Genomic DNA, 20004 nt, shown 5'->3' with positions numbered 1-20004 from the left:
AGCCTCTTAACATCAGGCTAAAAGTCATCACTCCAGTGATGAAAGTATTGTAAAGGTGAAAGAAATGAGATGCGTAAATCAGGCTGCACTGGAACATGTCAGACCCCCAGCTGTTGTACAGACTTAGATATAGTGTCTCTTAACCATTATCTTGTGTCTGAGAGTGGCCAGCAGAACATATCAATGAAGACAGAACAGAGCCTAGGATAGTGCTCTATCTACACGTGCTGATATTCCTCAGTAAGCACCTCCTGTAAGTGTTCTGCCCTTTGCTACATCCAGTCAGATATAGTATCATACTTTACAACCTGAATAGATTTTTATTCTGTGATTCCATGGCAGCTTTTGAACAAGCAGAAACTAAGGACACTCATGACAATGAGTGATTTCTGCAGTTTATCTGTACGCTGAATTTCCCTTTATTTCTTTCAAACTAGCCTCTAGACATGATTTGTTGTTTTCTTGGTCTGAAAGTCTGATGGTCTGTAAATAATCCTGTGCTCTTCAAGCTCACCATGCTAACTTAGGATCTTACAGACTTTTTATCAGCCACCTTGCCTCCAGGCTAAAGAATCTTGACTCAGACAGGTCCTTTCTTCACTGGAATCAAGTGTGTCCTTCATTCTAGTCAATTTAGGATTGCTATTTTGGGCAAAGAAAGGAAACTCCATGAAATAGCACAACATGAATTGGAATGTATATGGAAATGCAATCAAGGAATTTTGCATTTGCTTCCCTTTCTTAACAGTTCTTTAGTTTGGGTTTTTGGGTTTTTTTTCATAGCTAATGAGAATTAAATTCTTACTAGTGAACAGGAAACAAAAATACCAGTATACCTTACAGGAGGTGCTCTTGCACATGAAAGCCATGCTAGCTAAAGCATACCAATGTGTTTCTGATTGTTCATTACACTATATTTATTTTGGCCTTTAAGTTCCTTTGCCATCACTGGCATAGTCCAGTAGAAGGGGCCAAATTAGCTGGAAGGCATTTTCAATACAAGTTTGAGTACTTACCCAGAATCCTTCATTTCCCTGTTGAGGCACAGTGATACAGACAAGTCCTGCTGTGTTAGCCATTAAAGAGATATTAAGCAAAACCAAATAATGTCTCTCCCACAGGACTTTCAGGTTTGTGTTGAGTCTCACTGGCAAAAAATGATAACAAGTAAAACTGATCCAACATTAAAGGTACTTGCAAATTAAGGCAAGGTTATAATTCACTATTTGAACTAGATTAGGATCTTGCAAGAGTGACTTTATGCTGTAATAATGTTTATTTTCCTCTTCTAATGGATAGGAAGTTATGTCTCCAACTGGGAGGGAACAGATTGCCACATACATAAAATTTATTTTTATTTGAGAAACCTTCTTAAATAACTGACAATGTTTAGTACTCCAGCAAGTAAAAGTAACCAAGTTTTCATTTGAGCCAGTGTTGCTAAGGCTAACTCTTATCCCCAGGAAAAACAAAAAATATTTTCAGTGAAAAAAAAAAAGTACCTTATACATGCAAATATGCACTCAAACACAAGTGGCAGGAAACCTTTTCTATCACCTTAATGTTAACTAGTTACACTGATTTCCAAAACACATCTTCAGATGCATGGTGCCCCATTCACAAGTCAGATTTAAGATAAAACAGTACAATGTACTTACCACCGTATGGACTGCCTTGTGGTGTGTGGAAGGAATGAGTTATCTTCCAGTTTGAATACAATCATAGGAATAATAACAAAAAAAAAAATATATATATATAAGACATTTAGCAACAAAGACCAAGTTGTTAATGAAAGATGCAATCCGGGAGGAATGGAAGAGGGTTGGGGTACAATCTCAACCTCAGCCTAAGGGCCCTGTCCAGGGCCACCAAATTTGTGCACAGGGAATTGCTGTAGCCTTTTGAAAGCTCTGTTTAGATCCGAAGGAGGAGATCTGGCTGCTGGGTGTTTCAGAGCTACCTGCTCCCCTGCCCCGGAGAATCAGAAGGGAACAGGGATTCTGTTTGGACATTTCTGTTGAATTGCTAATGATAGTGGAACCATGATTTGTATTTGTGAATGTAGCACACATCCTCACTTATCCCAGAGATATTTGAGAAATGCTGCAGTGTAAAACAGAACAGCCTGGTGACATCCCATACACTGTTGAACTTGGCTAAATCACAATGTCAGCAACATTTCTAAAGTATTTTTTTCTGTGAACAGGGAGATTTATACATAACCTATTTCTTGCCATGTGTGTATATAGTTACTTTTTAAATCTGTGGTACTTCTGACCAAGCATTCTCACTTAAACTCTCAGATGCTGAGTTAAAAAAAAATTTAAAAAAAAAAAGTTGGTGATTAAGTGCTGTATTTTAAGATTAATTTTAATTAATTTATTAATTTTAATTTAAGGTATTTTAATTTCTAGACAAGATTTTCTAGGAAGCAGAAGTTTTGCATCTCGAGCTGGGCAATTAAATGTGCTTTTTAGTGGTTTTATAGATGGAAAATAATCTAGCAAACAAAAAAAAGGCTTAAGAAGAACAAATATTTTTCAGGGACCATTATTAATTATACGCAAATAATTAATTTTTAGAGGTCTCTCATTATTTAGGTCAACAAAACCACACGGAAAACTGCTTGATTAAGCGAGCTAGGCTGCTAGGGATGCCAGCACAGCAATGAGGCCACGCTCGCTGCAGAGGCTGGGAGCAAACCAGCTCCCTCAATAATCGGTTCGGGGTTCGGCTCCCCGCGCATCCCCCGCGCAATCCCCGCGCGGTCCGAGGCGGAGCGCGGGCGCCCCCGCGCGGTCCCGGGGCGCGCTGCCGGCGCTCTCCCCCGTTCGGCCCGTGGCAGTTCTGGTCAGCATCGCTGAAACGCTGCGGGCCCGCGGTGTCTCTGACTTGTATGAAATTCGTGTTCGGACATCACGGTGCAGCTGCGAGTGCTGCTCTCTCTGTCACAAAAGCAGAGCTATGCATTTAAATTGGTGTTATGTATACGTAGGCAGAGGGACAAGGATTACATGGCAAAAGAGCTGCCGAGGGAGTACCTGGGCAGTACTGATAAGTTCGGTGAACAAACCAGCATTAACACTGGCCACTGCAAGGGCAAGACTCACTTTTCCTATCACTGAAATAGCTTTTCTTCCTTTGTAAACGCTACGGCATTTGCTGCTCGAAATAAGGGGTTTCCATTGCCTGCTAGCCAGCAGTCACTACTGCTCCACACTTGGAGGTTCCTTCATTTGCATCACTACAGCTCCTCGCTTAAAGCCGCTGTCCACTTGAAAAAGGAGAAGGAGCAATCTGTCTCCTGCTCACTGTTCAGAGCTGAGATCAATTCCTGTCTTTAACCTGCAGCCAACTGTCACCCTCCTAAGTTTTCTAGAAAAAAGCCATGCCGAGCACCTGTGAAATTCCTGCACCTCTGAGCCACTGTCAGCCATGAAAAGCAATGCCCCTCACACACCTAGAACAATGTGCAAAACACATAAGGAAAGGGCATCGAACAGCAACAATCCTATCAGGGAATGGACTGCCCGGGGAGAATTTACACCTTGTTAGTGTCTAGCAGAGATATTACAATGACTGCCAGGGAAATAATTAATGTCCTGAAGTTCACTGTACCTAAAACCACAGGAAGATGTTTTTGCTCAACTACTTTTCTAAAAATGTGAATGCTCCTGGGTGAAAAACATCACTATCCCGTTCTCATAATTCCCATCAACTTTAGGGAAGCTTTAATTCAAGAAAAAATTCGATATATTCAGAAAAAGTAGTTCACATTCGAGCCACTTTTTGTTGTATTTGGAAGTTTGGAGAGATTAAAAACATGGCCTATCAGCAGTGACAGCTAGTCTTACATGCAAGGCTCTTCCTTTTGGTTAGTTGACTTAATAACCTACTAGTTCTACTTTTCACTCAGTAGCCAAAGTCATAGAGAGCAAAACTAGGGGAAAGCACATTGTCTACATTACAAAACTCACATAATTTCCTTTTGCAAAAATCCAACATGACCACTCAGTGTATCAATAACATGGTGCAATCTTTTTGCAGGAGGTTGCATCTGTTTTCTTTTTGAAATCTGTCTTCTGATATCCCAGGTGTTTATTTGGCACCTTTGTGGGTTTTAACAACTAAATCAGTAATAATTCACCTTCAGGGAAGGGAATTTCAGCCCCAATAAGGTGCCAAACTATTATTTCTTTTCTCAAAACATCAGAGAAACTGCAGAGAGGCTGGCTGTGGCTGCCTTAAGAAGCTGCAAGTGAAGTCAGGAGCTCCTGAGGACTGGAGGCTGTTCCTCTCACTGCCCTGGGTCCCAGCCTGCGCTGCCCAAGGAAACAGCACAATCTGAGCTAAACTGGAGGGCAGGATGTGAAAAGGGCAACAGGTGATGACAGCACAGAACAGAAGAATCATTTCCATCATTTTCTTCCAAAGCCTGAGGCAGAGTTCAGGATTCTCACATCTAAACCTTCACCTGTGACTTTGCAGCAAGTAGCTGCTCAACATCTAGGTAGTGATGCCCCTTTTGTTTTTTATTCTGTCCCCTAAAGACAAAGGATGGGTATTACCTCATGTAGAGGATATCTGTGTGGTACAAAGTCTACACATAATCAATGCCCTTTCAGTGTGAGATGACAGTTCCAATGCCATCTGTTTTGCACCACCTTTTCTGAGAAGAGAAATCCTTCAAGAGAAGGTTTTCATAAAACAGATTTGCAAGAAAATGAAGTTAACACTTCCTTGCCAATCTCAGTCTTGGTCTTTTAAACAGTCTAAGCAGTCTTCATTCACTTTCAGCCATTCTGTATCACACCCTACATGCAGCTCATGTCAGCCCTGGGGTTTGTGTGCACAGCCTTTAAAGCAGCTACTGAAGTCTCAGTACCAAGCAGCTACCTCGACCTTTTGCAGCGAAAAGGAATGAAAACCAGCCATGCAGAGCTCTGTGTCACAGCCCTGGGATGGGTCATTTGAAACAAAAATAAAATAGCACAAGTAATGGGAAACCCAGTTTTAAGCTTGCAGCAGCAATCCATATTACATAAGTTAGTGTGGTTTTCAGAGCAATTCTGATAGTTAGAACACCATGGCACTGACAGTTCAGAAATAAAATTTGTGAACGTTTAACCTTGTTCAGCCCATCATTGTGTGTTTGCATCAAAAGATAGCTGTTCAATAGCTGCAGACTCTCCAAGCAATCTCTGGAGCTTCTCTGACTGTCACCAGGGAAACCATGGATCTGTTCTGCATGTGGTCAGCCTTCCAGGGATGAGGCTATTACCAGGCACCATCGCAGGAAAAGACATCTCAAGACTAATTTCCTTAGCTTGATATTGCATATGATACTTGTGCATATGAAAGGATAGGTTCCTCCTAACTCCTCCTAACTCTGTGGAGGCTTCAAGGCTACAGTTGGTTCAACTGGCAAAAGTACTGTCAAGTTTTCTAAAGGTTTGAGTTCAAACACATGTTTTTATTTGATCTGTGTTATATGATTTAAACCTGATTAAATCTAACACCTGAAGGAAAAATTTAAAAATAGATGAAATGTTCTCTCCTCTGGTAGATATCTGGGGAAAGTAGAAAAATGCAATAAAGTGGAACCAGTTTATATATTAGTTCAAAAATGTTGTCAATTGCGAGATTTTTTTGAAACTCAGTCACTTCTGAGTTCAATCAAAATATTCCTGAAAATGGTAACAATAATGTTAACATTTCCAGTGATATAATAGCAAATTAATTTTTAATTACATTATAAATAATCAACATCACTGTTAAAAGGAAACAGAAGAAAGGTGCTAGTTTTGGAGTAAAAAAGAAATAGTTCTGTGATAACAGAAGATCAAAGATGGCATGGTCTAATTAAAATATAAAATGCTTCATGAATATCAAAGGGTTACCTACAGCTCTGACAGACATTGTCAGGTGACACTACAGGCACCTTAATTCTTCTAGAATCATCTTTGTCTCCATTGGCTCTTAGCTGTGTATTTTGTCACATCCTGCATAGGAAACCAAATTAAAATCTGGGGACTGAACCTGTTTTTACTGTCAGAGCTCCTCCAAAGAGCTTTTAAAAGTTTTGCTGATTATGTGTCTGTCCGTTGGCAAACTGAGCAGATCAAGCCTGACTGAAAAGTAGTAGTATTAGAGCTAGCTAAAAAACAAACTTTAAGGATTAATTCTGTCCTTGTTTTTTGTCTTCTCCTCTTCTACATCTAGAATCTTCCTCAGGGCACAGAGAAGGCTTCTGTGTAACAGGAATGTCACAAAACAGAAGGCTGAATTCCTGTTTAACAGCAGCTCCTTCCACTTGAACTGCAACTATTTAAGCAAAGTAATAAACCAAAAAGAAAAGTAAATAATCAAATTGTGCCTGTTTCAGATGGATACACTACTGATGATATTGAATTTTACTGGAATGGAGGAGAGTCAGCAGTGACAGGAGTTAATAACATCGAGCTCCCACAATTTTCTATTGTAGATTACAAGATGGTATCAAAGAGAGTGGAATTTACAACAGGTAAGCACTGACAAGTTAAAAAAAGTTGTCCCCTCTTCCTCCAACCCAGAAATATCAGTGCCTACCTTTTGTGAGGCATTAGTCATTATATGACTTCTTTCTTCCAGGAGCATATCCTCGGCTATCACTTAGCTTCCGGCTTAAAAGAAATATTGGATACTTCATTTTGCAAACCTACATGCCTTCCACACTGATCACAATTCTGTCATGGGTGTCTTTTTGGATCAATTACGATGCCTCTGCAGCCAGAGTTGCTCTAGGTAACTTCTTCTCAAAACGACTGAATGATGTGGGCACTTGCTGCCTTTTAAAACAGTGGCACCAAATCCATTCTGCTGGTTGTAGCATCATTAATTGTGATCTTACACAAGCAGCACAGGCTTGTCAGGAAGGCAGGCAGGTGTGACCTTGCCTACATCTGAAGCTCTTGCTCCACACTTAGGCTGGGATTCTGACAGACTTCCTGTTGTCATAATGGTCTTTGGATCAGGCCAAAAGCATCTTGCTTCCAAACTGGAGCGTGGAAGTCTAATTCAGGTGTCTAAGGGTATCTACACTGTGCTGCATGAACAATCCCTGTGGATGTTCAAAAGTGTTCTCTCAGGCCAGATCTGTGACTGGTAGGAATACACAAGATCCTGCTGACATCAGTGGAGACAGACCAGCTTACACCAAATAAATCTGGTTTACTGTAGTTGGTTCTTTCCCCTACCACCTTCCTTCCTACAATTTTCCATAACAATGAATCTTTCCATAACAATCTTCTGCACTATCTGTGCTTTAAGGCATATATGTTTTTCAGCTCTATTGCCAAAAAAACATTTTGTCCCATCTCCCTGAAAATTAAACTTGTTACACCTGTGCCTAGAGCTATTATCTACATGCACTAATGATCTGTGATTAAAGCAGACTAAAAAGTAGTTTCAGCCAGCTGAAAGAAAAAACACATATGAGAAAAAAAATCATTCAGTGGTGGATAACACAATGAGATGGAAATGCTTTACTTGCAAGCATCTAGTTAACAGGAGAAGTTGTTTTGGTACAAGCATATGTATTAATCTTCTCTTCACCAAAAACCATCACTTTATCAAAAGGCTTCCCTTTCTCCTTTCAATCCTCCAATTTAAATCAAATGCTAGATACTTACTGCAGATCCCCACAGCAATGCAAGTCACCTATAGGGTCAAACAGAGCTACTGCTGTAAATGAAGTAAGAAGCATTTTCTCACATAGAAAGAGCAGCAATCAACTTTTGCTATCCAGGTCAGCTAACACCACATTCCCTAGCACAGTTATTGCAAAAATTAAGGCAAGAAGTTCCAACATAGCCTGGGCTATTAAAGGTTATTTCATTCATCCTCCATTTCATGAAAAGCCAAGGAAGGTGCTATCAGCAGACTTTTTCCAGTTCCAGCAAGGACATGTTCCTTTCCAGTTCTGCAAAACACATTCCTTTGGCTGCTAAGAAGCTGATCACATAATTAACCCATCTGCATGAGAAGTGCAATGCTGCCATTATGTCTTTTGTGCTCAAATCTCCTTCCTTGTCTCATTAGTCAATGTCTATTTCTTCCCTTTGCAAGGAATCACAACTGTGCTGACCATGACCACCATCAGCACCCACCTCAGGGAGACCTTGCCAAAGATTCCCTATGTCAAGGCAATAGATATTTACCTGATGGGATGCTTTGTGTTTGTGTTCCTGGCCTTGCTGGAATATGCCTTTGTAAACTACATATTCTTTGGGAAAGGACCTCAACGTCAAAAAAAGACAGCAGGCAGAGCAGGACATGCTACAGGAGAGAAGAGCAGACTGGAAACAAATAGAGTCCAGGTAAAATGTTCAAGCTATCTTGTCAAACATCACTTTTACTGTAAAAATGTTCATTTATATGATGATAGAGATAAATACAGGTGGAACACATGTGCAAAAGCAATGCAAAATTAGAAAAAAGCATTTAAGATTGCATAGAGAAAAATTGTATTTTAAGGAGTTCACAGCAAAATATGGTCTGTTCCATCTTCAACTGGAAACAGAGTAAGAAAATGCAAATGAATATTTAGGACATGTATTTCTTTCTTCTTCATATTTCTTGCAGAAGAAGTACAAGGGGTACAAGGAAGTTAAATATTTATCACTTCAGCTGTATCTTTTTTTGCTTTAGAAGGTGGTATAGAAGAAATGTTTAAAGTTCCTCTTTACATACAGAAACTTCACCAAAAATAAAAAGCATAGACAAGCTTGGTTGCTTCAGTGAGCCCTGAATGAAGCCTGTAGCACTGACCATTGAGGAACACAAGGATGCTGCTGCTAGGTTAGAACAGCTTTCACAGATGTCAGGATTTTTCCCTCAGCTAAATTCAGGCATACCACAATTACCCCCTCTTTAAAAAACAGGCCAGAAAACTTACAGAAAGTAATACTATGGACATTTTTTTTAATGAGGATGAGTTTAATTTTGCAAAATGTCACTGAGCACTTGCAAATATCATAAACCTATTTCACTTTTCCCCAGCTTTTCAGAAACAAACCCTTTGAAGCCTCAGGTGTATTTGGCCCAGTCTGATGCAGAGGAAAATACATATCCTAACAAGCCAAAAATTTTCTTCCTTTCTGTGCTTTCCTTACAATATATTACATCCAGTTATTAATGAGATTTTGCCCAGGCTGTCCTATAAACTTCTTTACTGCTGTGGCCTGAGGTGAAAACATTTGAACAAAACTGTATTCATGCCCTCTGTTCAGTCTGAAGAATGAGACCAACACATAAACCTCTAAGAAGTAAGATTTCATCTTGATAGAAGGCTACAGTGTCACATACACATCAGGAAGTGCATTTCAGAAACTCTGTGATATCTTATTAATTCTAGAGCTGTGTGTTTGGTGTCCCACCACTACAGCTATGCCTCATTAACAAAGCCATCATATCCTCAGTCTCAGTGAACTCATCAGCCCATTAAAAGTTCTTTGCCTTCTCCCACTGTGTAGGAGATACTTTATTACAGTGAGGGCACAAATTCAGTTCAGGCAATCAGCAGCCTCCAAGACCCCACAAAGTACTGTCTTCCACAGAGCACAGCACAGCCAGAGCACAGCCAGAGCACAGCCACTCCAGTGTGGATTGTCGTGCACAGGCGCTGTCTATCCATTTCTATGGAAAATAAGGAAGGGGAAAAAACAACATAACCCACAAATTCTGACCAGCTACCTCAACAGCTCCTGAGATAACCCAGCCTAGGTGAGAAGCCTCACAGCAAGGATTCATGATGAAGATGAAATCAAGACGTCTTCAGAGGTCAGCCTTGGCTACATGTGCCCCAGTGCACTGAACTGAGTAAAGGATTAGAGTGCAGGTAAGTTCTTCTCCTACGTATTTGGAGAGTTCATTTAACTAACAAAATGCCACAACTCATAACTAAAAGCTTTTGTCTAAATATTATGCAGCAAAGATTACACTGGGATTGGTACTCAGAATGGGATGGAAAGTTTTTAAAGCACCACCATTGCATACACCATCATTTTTCTGATAGAAAAAGGAAGTCATACATGTTTTGAACCAGGATTTCTAAATGCTCACACTTCAGACAGGAATCCCATTCTGAGACTGAGAGTCCTTTGAGTGAACAGACTGCTTTCTGCCTGTACAGTGCAGGTTTGTGATTGTAAATACGTATATAGGCACACATATACATAAACACACACACGTGAATGGATATTGGTGAATTTTGTGTTCCACATACTGAGGTGAGACATTGTGAACATTACTCAGCATAGAAATGCTAATTTCCAACAGTTGTATTTCTGTCTTTGGCAGGAAGAGTGCACATGACCAGAACAGTGGGGGACACAGCAAGGTTCTGTTACCTCCTGTGAAACAGCTCCCAGCCCCTCTCCATCATTTTTTGAGATTTTTCACTGGTATTATGATGCCTGCACCAGAGCAGGGGAAAGTAGTTTTTTGAGCATAAAAGAAGTACAGTTGTAAGTATGGGACATTTTTTCCCTTTTATTCTTGACCCACACCACTTATCCATACAGGCACTTGTAACTATTAGAAGATATGTAACAGTGCTTCATCTCTTTGTGCCAGGTGAAGATATTGATCATTCTCATCTGACATACAGCTCCAAAGACTAAAAGAGTTCAAATTCCTCCACCAGATAACACAAGCTTTAGATGCTTGAGCAACACTCAGCAAACAATATGAACAGTATAGAGAAGACCAGATGAAAAATGAAACAGAACTGCTGTTTCATATGTGGCTGTTCCATACTCTAAAGACTGAAGAAGATGGATATAAAGTCTCTCCACCTTCACAATTTATGCCATTTTTATTTTTAATATACAAAAACTATTAATTTGTAGTAAACAATCTTTCTGTTTCTATGAATAAAGCATAAAGACTATTTATATCTCCTTGTTCGTTTGTCAGACTGAGATGTCACTGACAGGGACAGCCTGAGAGAGACCCCTCATCAGGTCTTCCCAGTTTATGACCCCTTAGTGGGTCTTCCTCTTTATTCATGTTACCCACTGCCAGCAACAGCCAGCACCTGGGAAGGACTCACACTAACAGCTTATGGAATATCACTATTTATTAATAAAAAATGGGGACAGGTTAAGGTTCAAGGATTGCCAGTGATAGTATCTGATTACACAGAAAAAATGTCAGATCTTCAGAGTAAATGAATAGTCCCATAGTTAGGGCAGTCCTCTGAAGAGTAGAAGACCCTAGCTTAAATTTTCCTTCTTCTTAAATTTAAAGAACTGACCTAAGTATGAATATACAGCCCATATCTCAAGCAAACATTTGAAACACCATGCTGATTTGTGACATGCTGACCTTTCTAACCCAGAATATGTGAGCTTTTCCCACCAAAACAGTGGTAGGAACTGGGGTGTTACCACTGAATTCTCATTTCAGCACATTTGTGGTCAATCAATTTCTAAACCAGAATAGTGCATTTTCTACCTGTGATGCCTTATTGCTTCACTTAGAAGGCTTTTTTACCCCACAGTTCTCTTGTGTGGCTTTTGTACAAATACTCCCTTCACTGCTTTTCTTTCAGTTAGTAAGTGCTTAGTCTGGCACAGTGCAAATATGCTGTCAGTAATGATGTAAAGATTTCTTCTTGTGATGGGAAAGAACATCTTCCACATTGCCAGGTGGAACTGAAACTTTCTTTGGTCCCATCTTTCCTTTGCAGCAACTCACAAAAACTAGGTTTCCCTGTGTGTTTTGTTTGGAATTTCTTCTTGCACATACTTCAAATCTGCTGTAATTATTATATAATTTTCTAGGTCTGCTATGTCTTACTAAAAACGTAAAGCTCAGAGTGTACACAAAGCACTGCATTTCAATGGTGCCTCGCAAGACTAGATATTTTCTATAATTAATACCTTATTCACTGATATAAAGGCATCCACAGACATGATCGAGTTTGTTATAAATTTGGGATAGGTCCAACACCACAATTTACTAAAAACAACAGTAATATTCAAGCCTCAAGGTGAAGACCTTGAAGTTTCATTTAAGAGGCCAGTGTTATGATGTATATTTCTCTCATATGAGCCATGATGGATGTTTAAATATCTGTGAATTTGAAACATCTATTAAGTCTTTGTGGAGAAATCAGAAGTTAACCTGGAAATACCACAAAAAAATTTCAAAAGAGTTTTTACTACAGATGTGTAGAAAATGAAAGATTTGTGAAAAGGAGAACATTTCACAGCAATGCAGCAATTCATGGTTAATAACACTCATACAATGATACAAAAATATTTAATATTTATATATATATAATTGGTTGTGCCAGACATGTACATATTGGTTGCAGTTTCCAGTCCTTTGCTCAGGTATTTAAAACAGTGCTTTGATTAATAGCACAAATAAAGGGACAAACATATTTGAAACAGTTGCTTCTGACACTAACACATAAAAATGCAACGGAATGTAAGTTTTCATTGAATGAAATGGATTATTCATCTGCACATGAACAAGTTAATGTGCTATGGTTTCATCCCTGTAACAGAGTAATTGCCCAAAATCAATTCTCATCACGAGTATTTTATAATAACTGATAAAATACATGTGTATCGTGTATCTACATGCTCTTCATATGATGAACCCATTGTCAAAAAATTTTTAGAAACTAACCTGCAGCACAAAACCAGTCAAAAACTGTTTAAAATGGGCAGAGATAGCAACATTTTCTTTTCATCTTGAGTGTGTGAAAGCTTCAGGTGCCCGTCACCAGATTTTGAAGATCAGTATTTCAAAAAGACCATGGTCCAAGTAAAAGATAAAGTTACAAAAGTCTTATTTCACAGAGAATGAGACAATTAACTGAATTACAAGACCAAGGAGCCGAGTCAGGATGGAAGGTGCTTAGATGTTGAATAGCTAATTTCACACCAGTCAGGAAAGCGTATTCAGTGTCTTTTCACCTTTGTGAATGCTGTACCAGACGGGACTGACACTGCAGCCCCAGGAGCACCCTGACACTAGAGCCACAAGGTCCATCTGGGAAACACCTTGGGCTGGCTGAGGAGCTTGTCTAATCCCCATTCCTCCCTTGACACAGGTTGATGCCCATGGAAACATGCTTCTGGAACCTCTTGAGCTACGAAATAACATTTGCACCATCTTCCATGAGCCCCGAGCCACCACGCACACGTACGACAGCGCCAACCTGCAGCACAGAAGAGCCACTTCCAGCAGAGACCTCTACAGCAGGAGTGCTCTGGACAGGCACAGGCTCCATAAAAAAGGACACTTACACAGGAGGGCATCCCAGATCAAAGTCAAAATCCCTGACCTGACTGATGTTAACCTGATAGACAAGTGGTCCAGAGTGGTCTTTCCCATCATGTTTATTCTTTTTAATGTTGTTTACTGGCTGTATTATGTCCACTAAGTTATGCAATAATGTTACCACAGACTAACATAATTAGACTTGTTTCTTTTCCTTCTCAATTTCATTAATTCTGAAGAACTGCAGGTAGCTATAATGTTCCATGTTCAACGTAAGATTCTCCACCATGGAACACTTCTAGATTTAAGCTTTAAAAAAAACCAAAAAACAAAAAACAAAAAAACAACCCAACACAAATCCAGGGTTGCAACATTTAGATCAGAACAGTACAGATCAGCTCTTAAGGGGCATCTTGAGAAAAATTGCTCTACCTTGATTTTTACAAAGTTTATGTATCACCCATAACCTTTCAGTGCCAAATTTATTTTTTTTAAGTGGAAATTTGTCCCACTGTATTTCTTATCACATATTGGCAGCTCACAGCAGTATGCTTCCAAACAACACAGTCAAACTACTAGTAGTGCCTATGTCACTGTCTTTCACCATTCAGAGTGTAGAGAAATGTGAAGAAATTACAGTTTAAAGAATTATAACTATTGCACCATGCTTCACTTCAAACTTAATAGCTTTACTGGAAAGTATTTCCATAGTGTGTTTGAGAAGTATCACTCAAGGAGAAGTCAAATAACATTTTCACAGACAGAGATCTTCAAAAGAAAAAAGGGTAGCAGAGAGAAATCCCACTGAGTATCCAAGCAAGTAATCAGCTGATTTGATCTTAATGGAATTCTGTTATTTCCACAATAACAGAAGCAAAGTCATTATTTATGAGAACAGTTGTGCCATATGTAATTTTGTATTAAAAAGTAGAAAACAAACACATGTTGATTCCTTGAAGCAACTCTATGGGATACCCCAGGCCAAGATTTTTCTTAACACCAGGTTTTCTGTGTTTTCTGGTAATTGCAACATTCTCCCAAAAGTTGGTAGATGTCTGGGAACAGATCTGAGGAAATTTCTGCACACAGTTTCCTTCAGATTTCTTTATTCCACTCAGGAGATGCAGCTGAGCCTTACAGCACACTGGCAATGCAGGTGCGCTCCTCCTGAGGAGCTGCCTCTTCAAACCTGGCTGCCTATTGCCTGACACAGCTCCAGCCACGGAGCCACAGGCAATGTCCATGCAGCTGAGAAGCAATAGATCAGTCATCTTCTACCTATATTAAACAGGCTATAATATATATTAAAGAAATCAAATTAAGGAAGTCTTGCAAACTGAACTTTACAAAACCGCAAAAAATAGCACCAGGAGGGAGACAGCAGTAGGACCATATGTGCTGTCCATTGCAAACACATATCCATTAAATAGTTTTGAATTCTTTGAACTGGCATGAGACTTAACAGAGTAAGTCCATGAGCCATTGAATTTGCTTGCTTCATGCTTATACACAAAAATTAATTCAAAGAAAGGAATGAATTCTGCAGACTTGTAGTATAAAATACAACCATCAATGATTCATGTTTTGCATTACCAGATTTCCAAAAGACATTCACAGACAGACCTCAGGTAAGTAATTAAGCCCAGCTGATCCAGTGGTGAGGAGATACTGCAACCTCTCCTTACAGCTGCAGTGAACATTTTAGAAGAGCCAACATCTAACATGACTTCAAAAAGTCTTTAGGTTAAAAAAAAAAAGGATCCTTTGTTTTGGATTACAAGGGCAAAGATCAGCTTTACTGATCTTCAGCATTTCTTTTGCAGGCCCCTAACATATCCATACATATATTTTTCTAGTTTATGGTTCAGCCAGATACTCCTGGCACAGTTGATAGGTACATGGACTAAAATCAGTTACATTGTACAGTTCCAAGCAAAAAAAAAAAAAAAAAAAAAAATTAAAAAAATGGAGCAGAGTAAAAGCCATTAACAAAACAAGAGCAGGGCACATGCAAAACTCCTTAAGAACAGCATGTCCCAAAATAGGAGGATGTAGCCTTCTGCCCCAGGAGACACTGAACACATACCTATCCAAATCCCAGCCCCACAGGACATTTTGAGCAGCACACACCAAGGCCTGTCTGCATCAAGAGCTGGAAGCCACCACCACCACCTGAGTCAGGAGACAGCTGCCAGCTCTTGGTGCAAAGTTTGGCAGCAGGGACTAATAACCCATCCCATACAGAGGCAAGAGCTACTAACTGTATGTACAAGTTCTAGAGAAAAAAGCAGAAGAAATCATTTCTCACTGAGAGCAATAGCTTGGTAGCAAGGAAAAGCCAGTGGTTATTAGTGGCATGGCATGGCAAAATGAGTCCATTTATAGTCAATAAGCTGGAGTAATTTGGCCGGCTTCATACAATAAAGCTGAATAATGCTGTAATGCTAAGTTCCCTCACAGCTGTACTTCAGTAGTTTCCCTACCCTGAAGAACCAGACTTCAAGATCAGCACAGGTAAGGTCCTGTTGCTAATTAGATTTTAGCTAAACTCCCATGCAGTTTGTGCAGCTCTCATGCAATTTCTACTGGAAGTCATTTTTGGCTGGGTTTCCTGAGGTGTTGAGTTTCTACTGTCCCTGAGCATGTACATTTGTGTGCCTACCTGGGAGTCTCCCAACAATATTTGAATCTATTGATAATATCAACCAATAATTTTCTTTTCATTCAAAAGCTGAAAAAACAGTAAGGATGTGAGATACTACATTCCTACAAGTTTCAACAAAGCAGCTAGGTTAGCTAGGACAAACGTCACAATAATCACCCCTCTTGTCAGCCTTCATAGACACAAAAACCTGTCTCTTCAGTGAAACAGGAATATTTTTGACATTACATTTCTTTATGCTACCACTGAACAGCACAGAGGTTGCAATTTCGGAATATCTGCTGGTTCACCTAGTTCACCCTTACAGGAAATGTTCCTTCCCTTTGTACTGCAAGTAGAGGATTTCTTGACATAAATCACCAGGAAAGTCACCCAGGGGCTGAGGGCCACATTCCACCAGCTGTTTCCTATCACCAAGGAGCCTGTTCCCATGAATTCTGACATATTGAGGATGCATTGCTAATACGTCCTTGGGAGTATTAGTAAAAAAAGGCTGGATTATATCTGTTATGTAAAAAAATACTTTAAAAATGGGTTCTCTATTACAAAGCATGACCTCCCCACATCTGTGACTGTGCATTTCCTCCTACCTCCTTGGGCAACCAATCATCCTGCAGCCCAAGCAAGGCAAGAATCACACAAGAATAATGAATTTCAGCATGTAATAATGCTGAAATGTATATGCACTGGCTGAAAGAATTAAGTGATGAATAAAAAAGGTACCATTTCTTAAAAGAAGACCAGGTGACTTTGGTCTACTTGCTGCCTTGGAGTGCAGAGGTAACTCTAATGGTGTTGTTTGTTCCTTGCCATGTGTATTTCTCAATACTTTTGTAAGTAATCTTGAATCTCCCAGAATTATAAAAACATCCCTTCTTGTCCCATGCTGGTGCCAATCTAAGAAATGGCCTGGTACTCACTCTTTCACATTTTTTTATTGCAAAGTCCAATTGCATTTGAGTATGAATCTCAGTGAGGAACTAATATAATTACATGGCAGCAGAAGTATGTCATATTGTTAGAGGTCATCTCTGACCAATTTCTTTTAACTCATCCCTGGCTCTCTGTACCTGCACAGTCTCATGCAAAAGTATAAAATCAGTCACACTGCCAAAGTGTAAGAAAGATGGTTTCCTTTAGCAGATCATGCCTTTTGGTGAGAACATCAGCCATCTCATCTGTGAACATACCAGTCTCCTTGTTCCCGTCTCTGAAACTTCATTTGCCGTTTTGATCTAGCTGACAACATATTACCTGATTTTTTTTTAGATTTTTAGAAGAAACTTTGAATGTTGTACACTATAGCTAACATTTCTGAAACAAATCAGGCAAATCATCATTTCAAGAAAGAGCTGAATGAGACTTTGGCATAGGTAAAGAATTCAGGACTGGTTTTTACAAAGGAAGTTTATAGCAGCTCTCAGATGATCCAGCGTTGCTCTGGCTCCCATTTAAAACAATATCAATAGAAATATGACAGATCTGAAACCTCTGCCTTCACCCCCTCCAGAAAAAATTACTGTAGCCATCAAAAAAATTTATTTAATCTATATGGTGCTAGGAACCCTTCCCCACAGATAGTCCATCACCAAAGCAGTCCCTGTGGAACTGTGGCAAATCCCAGTTATAAAAATCCCCACACCTTCCAGTGCCTTTCATTACTCTATTAGCTAAACTAGCTGAGTAACCCAGTGCTTAAAAAGAGCCAGAGCCTTCTCTCTGTAGTACTCTCCACACAGGCCTGAAAAAGTACAAAGAATGATATTTGTGATATTTGCCTCCTTTTCTAGGTTTTGGTGGGAGTCATTTGGTCTTTCTGGAGAAGCTCTGAAGCAGGTATGAACTAAAATTTTACAGAGGAAAGAGTGTATACCACCAAATGTAACTGAGGTTGATTTAAAGTAAAAAAAAATTATGGACTATCTTGATGCACTTATGAAAGCATTCTTTAGTACTAGAAGAGTAAAAATCCCTTTACTGCTGGTACTGCATTTTAAATATTAATTCACAAATCAAAATGATAGCAAAATGTGCATACTTCAGGATAGGGTGTTACTGGTTCTTAAAACCACCTTTCAGAAGAAAGCATAATTATGTCTCAACATGTTTCCCATCAGAAAGGCTTGCTTCAGAACTCAGAAATGTTCTACAGACTTATTTAGATCTTTTAAAAACACAGCTTCTTGGCATGTATAATAGCTTTGTTGCAAAAGCAGTTTTATAAACAATTGTCAATTCCATACTGACAGTTTGCTGCTCATATGCAGTTCTGGTTCCCTTTAGCATACCAAGATCAAAGCTGACATGGCTGATATGAAAAAAAGTTTTTTCTGAAATCAAGGGAAGAGTTCTGTGAAACAGAGAAAAATGCAATGGACGCCAGCAGAGGGCAAGTAACATTATTTTTATAATTCACTTTTTATATTTTGTATCAAGATATGCTGATTTTCTGATTCAAATTGCAGGTCTGTTTATGCAATGTGAATTTCTGTAGGTGCTTTTTAGGTGGTGAAATTAAAACTTCCTACAGTATGTCTATTATATGGTAGGTACTGATTTCATTAGCTTTTGGTTCAAAAAGCCTCCTGTACAAAGTTTTGTTTCTGGTGTAAATTACATACCCAAGAGGCCTCTCCTTAGTACCTGCAAAACCAGAGAGATTTCCTGAACACCTTTATGATGGTTGGCTTGGGGGCTTTTTGCCCATGCCACTGCAGGCCCCAGAAGTGAGCTGCTCTGCCAGATAGGACTGGGAGAACAGGAACCCAGGGTCTAGAATTGGGCCAAAGGAGCAGCACCTCCTGGGAACAATACTTACCAGTTAGTGTGGTGGGATGTGCAAACTCCAGAGCTATTCCACATGCTGCAGCCAGTTAATCAGAATGAGCTCACACGTGGAAGAATGTAGGAAAATACAGATATTGGCAAACAGAGCAGAAAAGCAAGGACAAAATTCAGTTCTTTGATGCTAATTGGGCTTCTTTAAACTCTCATACCTTTGGCCTAATTCTTAGTCACAGGCACAAGTTTCTTTGTCAGTGGGGCTCCTCACACCACAAACTCTCCTCAAGACATGCTCCTGGCCACAAGCTTGTTACAGATGCTTTTGTCCTGTGTAGGTTTGTCCTATTTACTACCTGCTTATGTCTACCTGCATCCAGCAAAGTGTAGCTGAAGATGACACCACTGCAATGGGTCTTGTGAAAGCTCTGGCTTTTTTCATTAATCTGGTCTGGTACAGTCTCCACAAAGGCCTTATCTGTCACAACAGGAGACCTTGCTTGTTCCAGAAGTACCTAATTCTCTGAGCAAAGAGAAATAAAATCTGACAGACAGTACAGACAGTACAAAGAGCAAGCTCTGTTCTCCATTCTTTCTGGTCCTTTTCCTTGCCATCTGCTGGAGGCCATTATGTGCCTTTCATTGCTCTGTAGAGATGTAAGGTCAGGATGCACATTTCAAATAGAATGCCATGTTTTAGCTCCTGCTTCTCAACTGCTTGTCAACTGGAGCTCCTGTCTCCCTCTAGCCATTCACACTGTGTTGTTATGCCCCCTATTAAAAACTTAATTTTGATGGTTATATTAAAAATACTCTTTTTCAATAAAGTCTAACACCTATTAAAAAAAGCATCTCATTGCACATTTATTTCTGTCAACAACAGCAGTATCAGAAACCTGTCTTCTTGTTAAAGCAAAAAAACATTGAAAAAAGACTTTTTCAGCCTTTTCTGTTCAGTGCTGCAGTAGAGGACAGAGAAATATAGGATGATACTACAGACTGAACACCACTACATACCCTTAATTAGAAATCCATTATTACAGAAGTTGCTGGAGAATTTAAAATGAAGCTATGTAAACACTTTAAGTCTACTATTAAGAAAAAGTCACAAATATTGAAAGTAGAATCTGTAGCAATTCTGCAACAGAAGTTTCACTGGTTGTACATAAAAATGGAAGTTATTATTTGTGGCCTCTTGTTATTGAGAAAATACCACTATTTTGTATTTTTGAACGGTTGATGTTGAAAACTAAGAGGCAGCAACACAAAAGTTCATTCAGCAA

General features: G+C 39.5%; 1 protein-coding gene across 6 annotated transcripts in view; it reads left to right on the top strand.

The window, feature by feature from the left end:
* GABRB1 (gamma-aminobutyric acid type A receptor subunit beta1) overlaps window positions 1-19278 on the top strand; it is a 108636-nt gene extending 89358 nt beyond the window's left edge. Inside the window, exons 6-11 of one of the 6 annotated variants that reach the window (XR_011680014.1) lie at window positions 6386-6523; window positions 6631-6783; window positions 8107-8357; window positions 9741-9877; window positions 10339-10505; window positions 10615-10934. Coding sequence is in view for 1 of the 6 variants with exons in the window: in XM_071432448.1 (XP_071288549.1) it covers window positions 6386-6523; window positions 6631-6783; window positions 8107-8357; window positions 13109-13441 (875 nt within the window). In the remaining 5 variants the exon portion in view is untranslated. Of the gene's footprint in view, window positions 1-6385; window positions 6524-6630; window positions 6784-8106; window positions 8358-9596; window positions 10506-10614; window positions 10935-13108 lie in introns of those variants that run through there. The other 5 variants (XR_011680011.1, XR_011680013.1, XR_011680012.1 and 2 more) reach the window with 5 other exon arrangements.
* Window positions 19279-20004: the final 726 nt, after the last annotated feature.

This window comes from Agelaius tricolor, unplaced genomic scaffold (genome assembly GCF_023055355.1).
Source record: "Agelaius tricolor isolate 1412-34295 unplaced genomic scaffold, bAgeTri1.0.p SCAF_8, whole genome shotgun sequence".
Lineage (NCBI taxonomy): Eukaryota > Metazoa > Chordata > Aves > Passeriformes > Icteridae > Agelaius > Agelaius tricolor.
The sequence above is the reverse complement of the archived record's forward strand: the minus strand, read 5'-3'. Positions and strand labels throughout refer to the sequence as shown.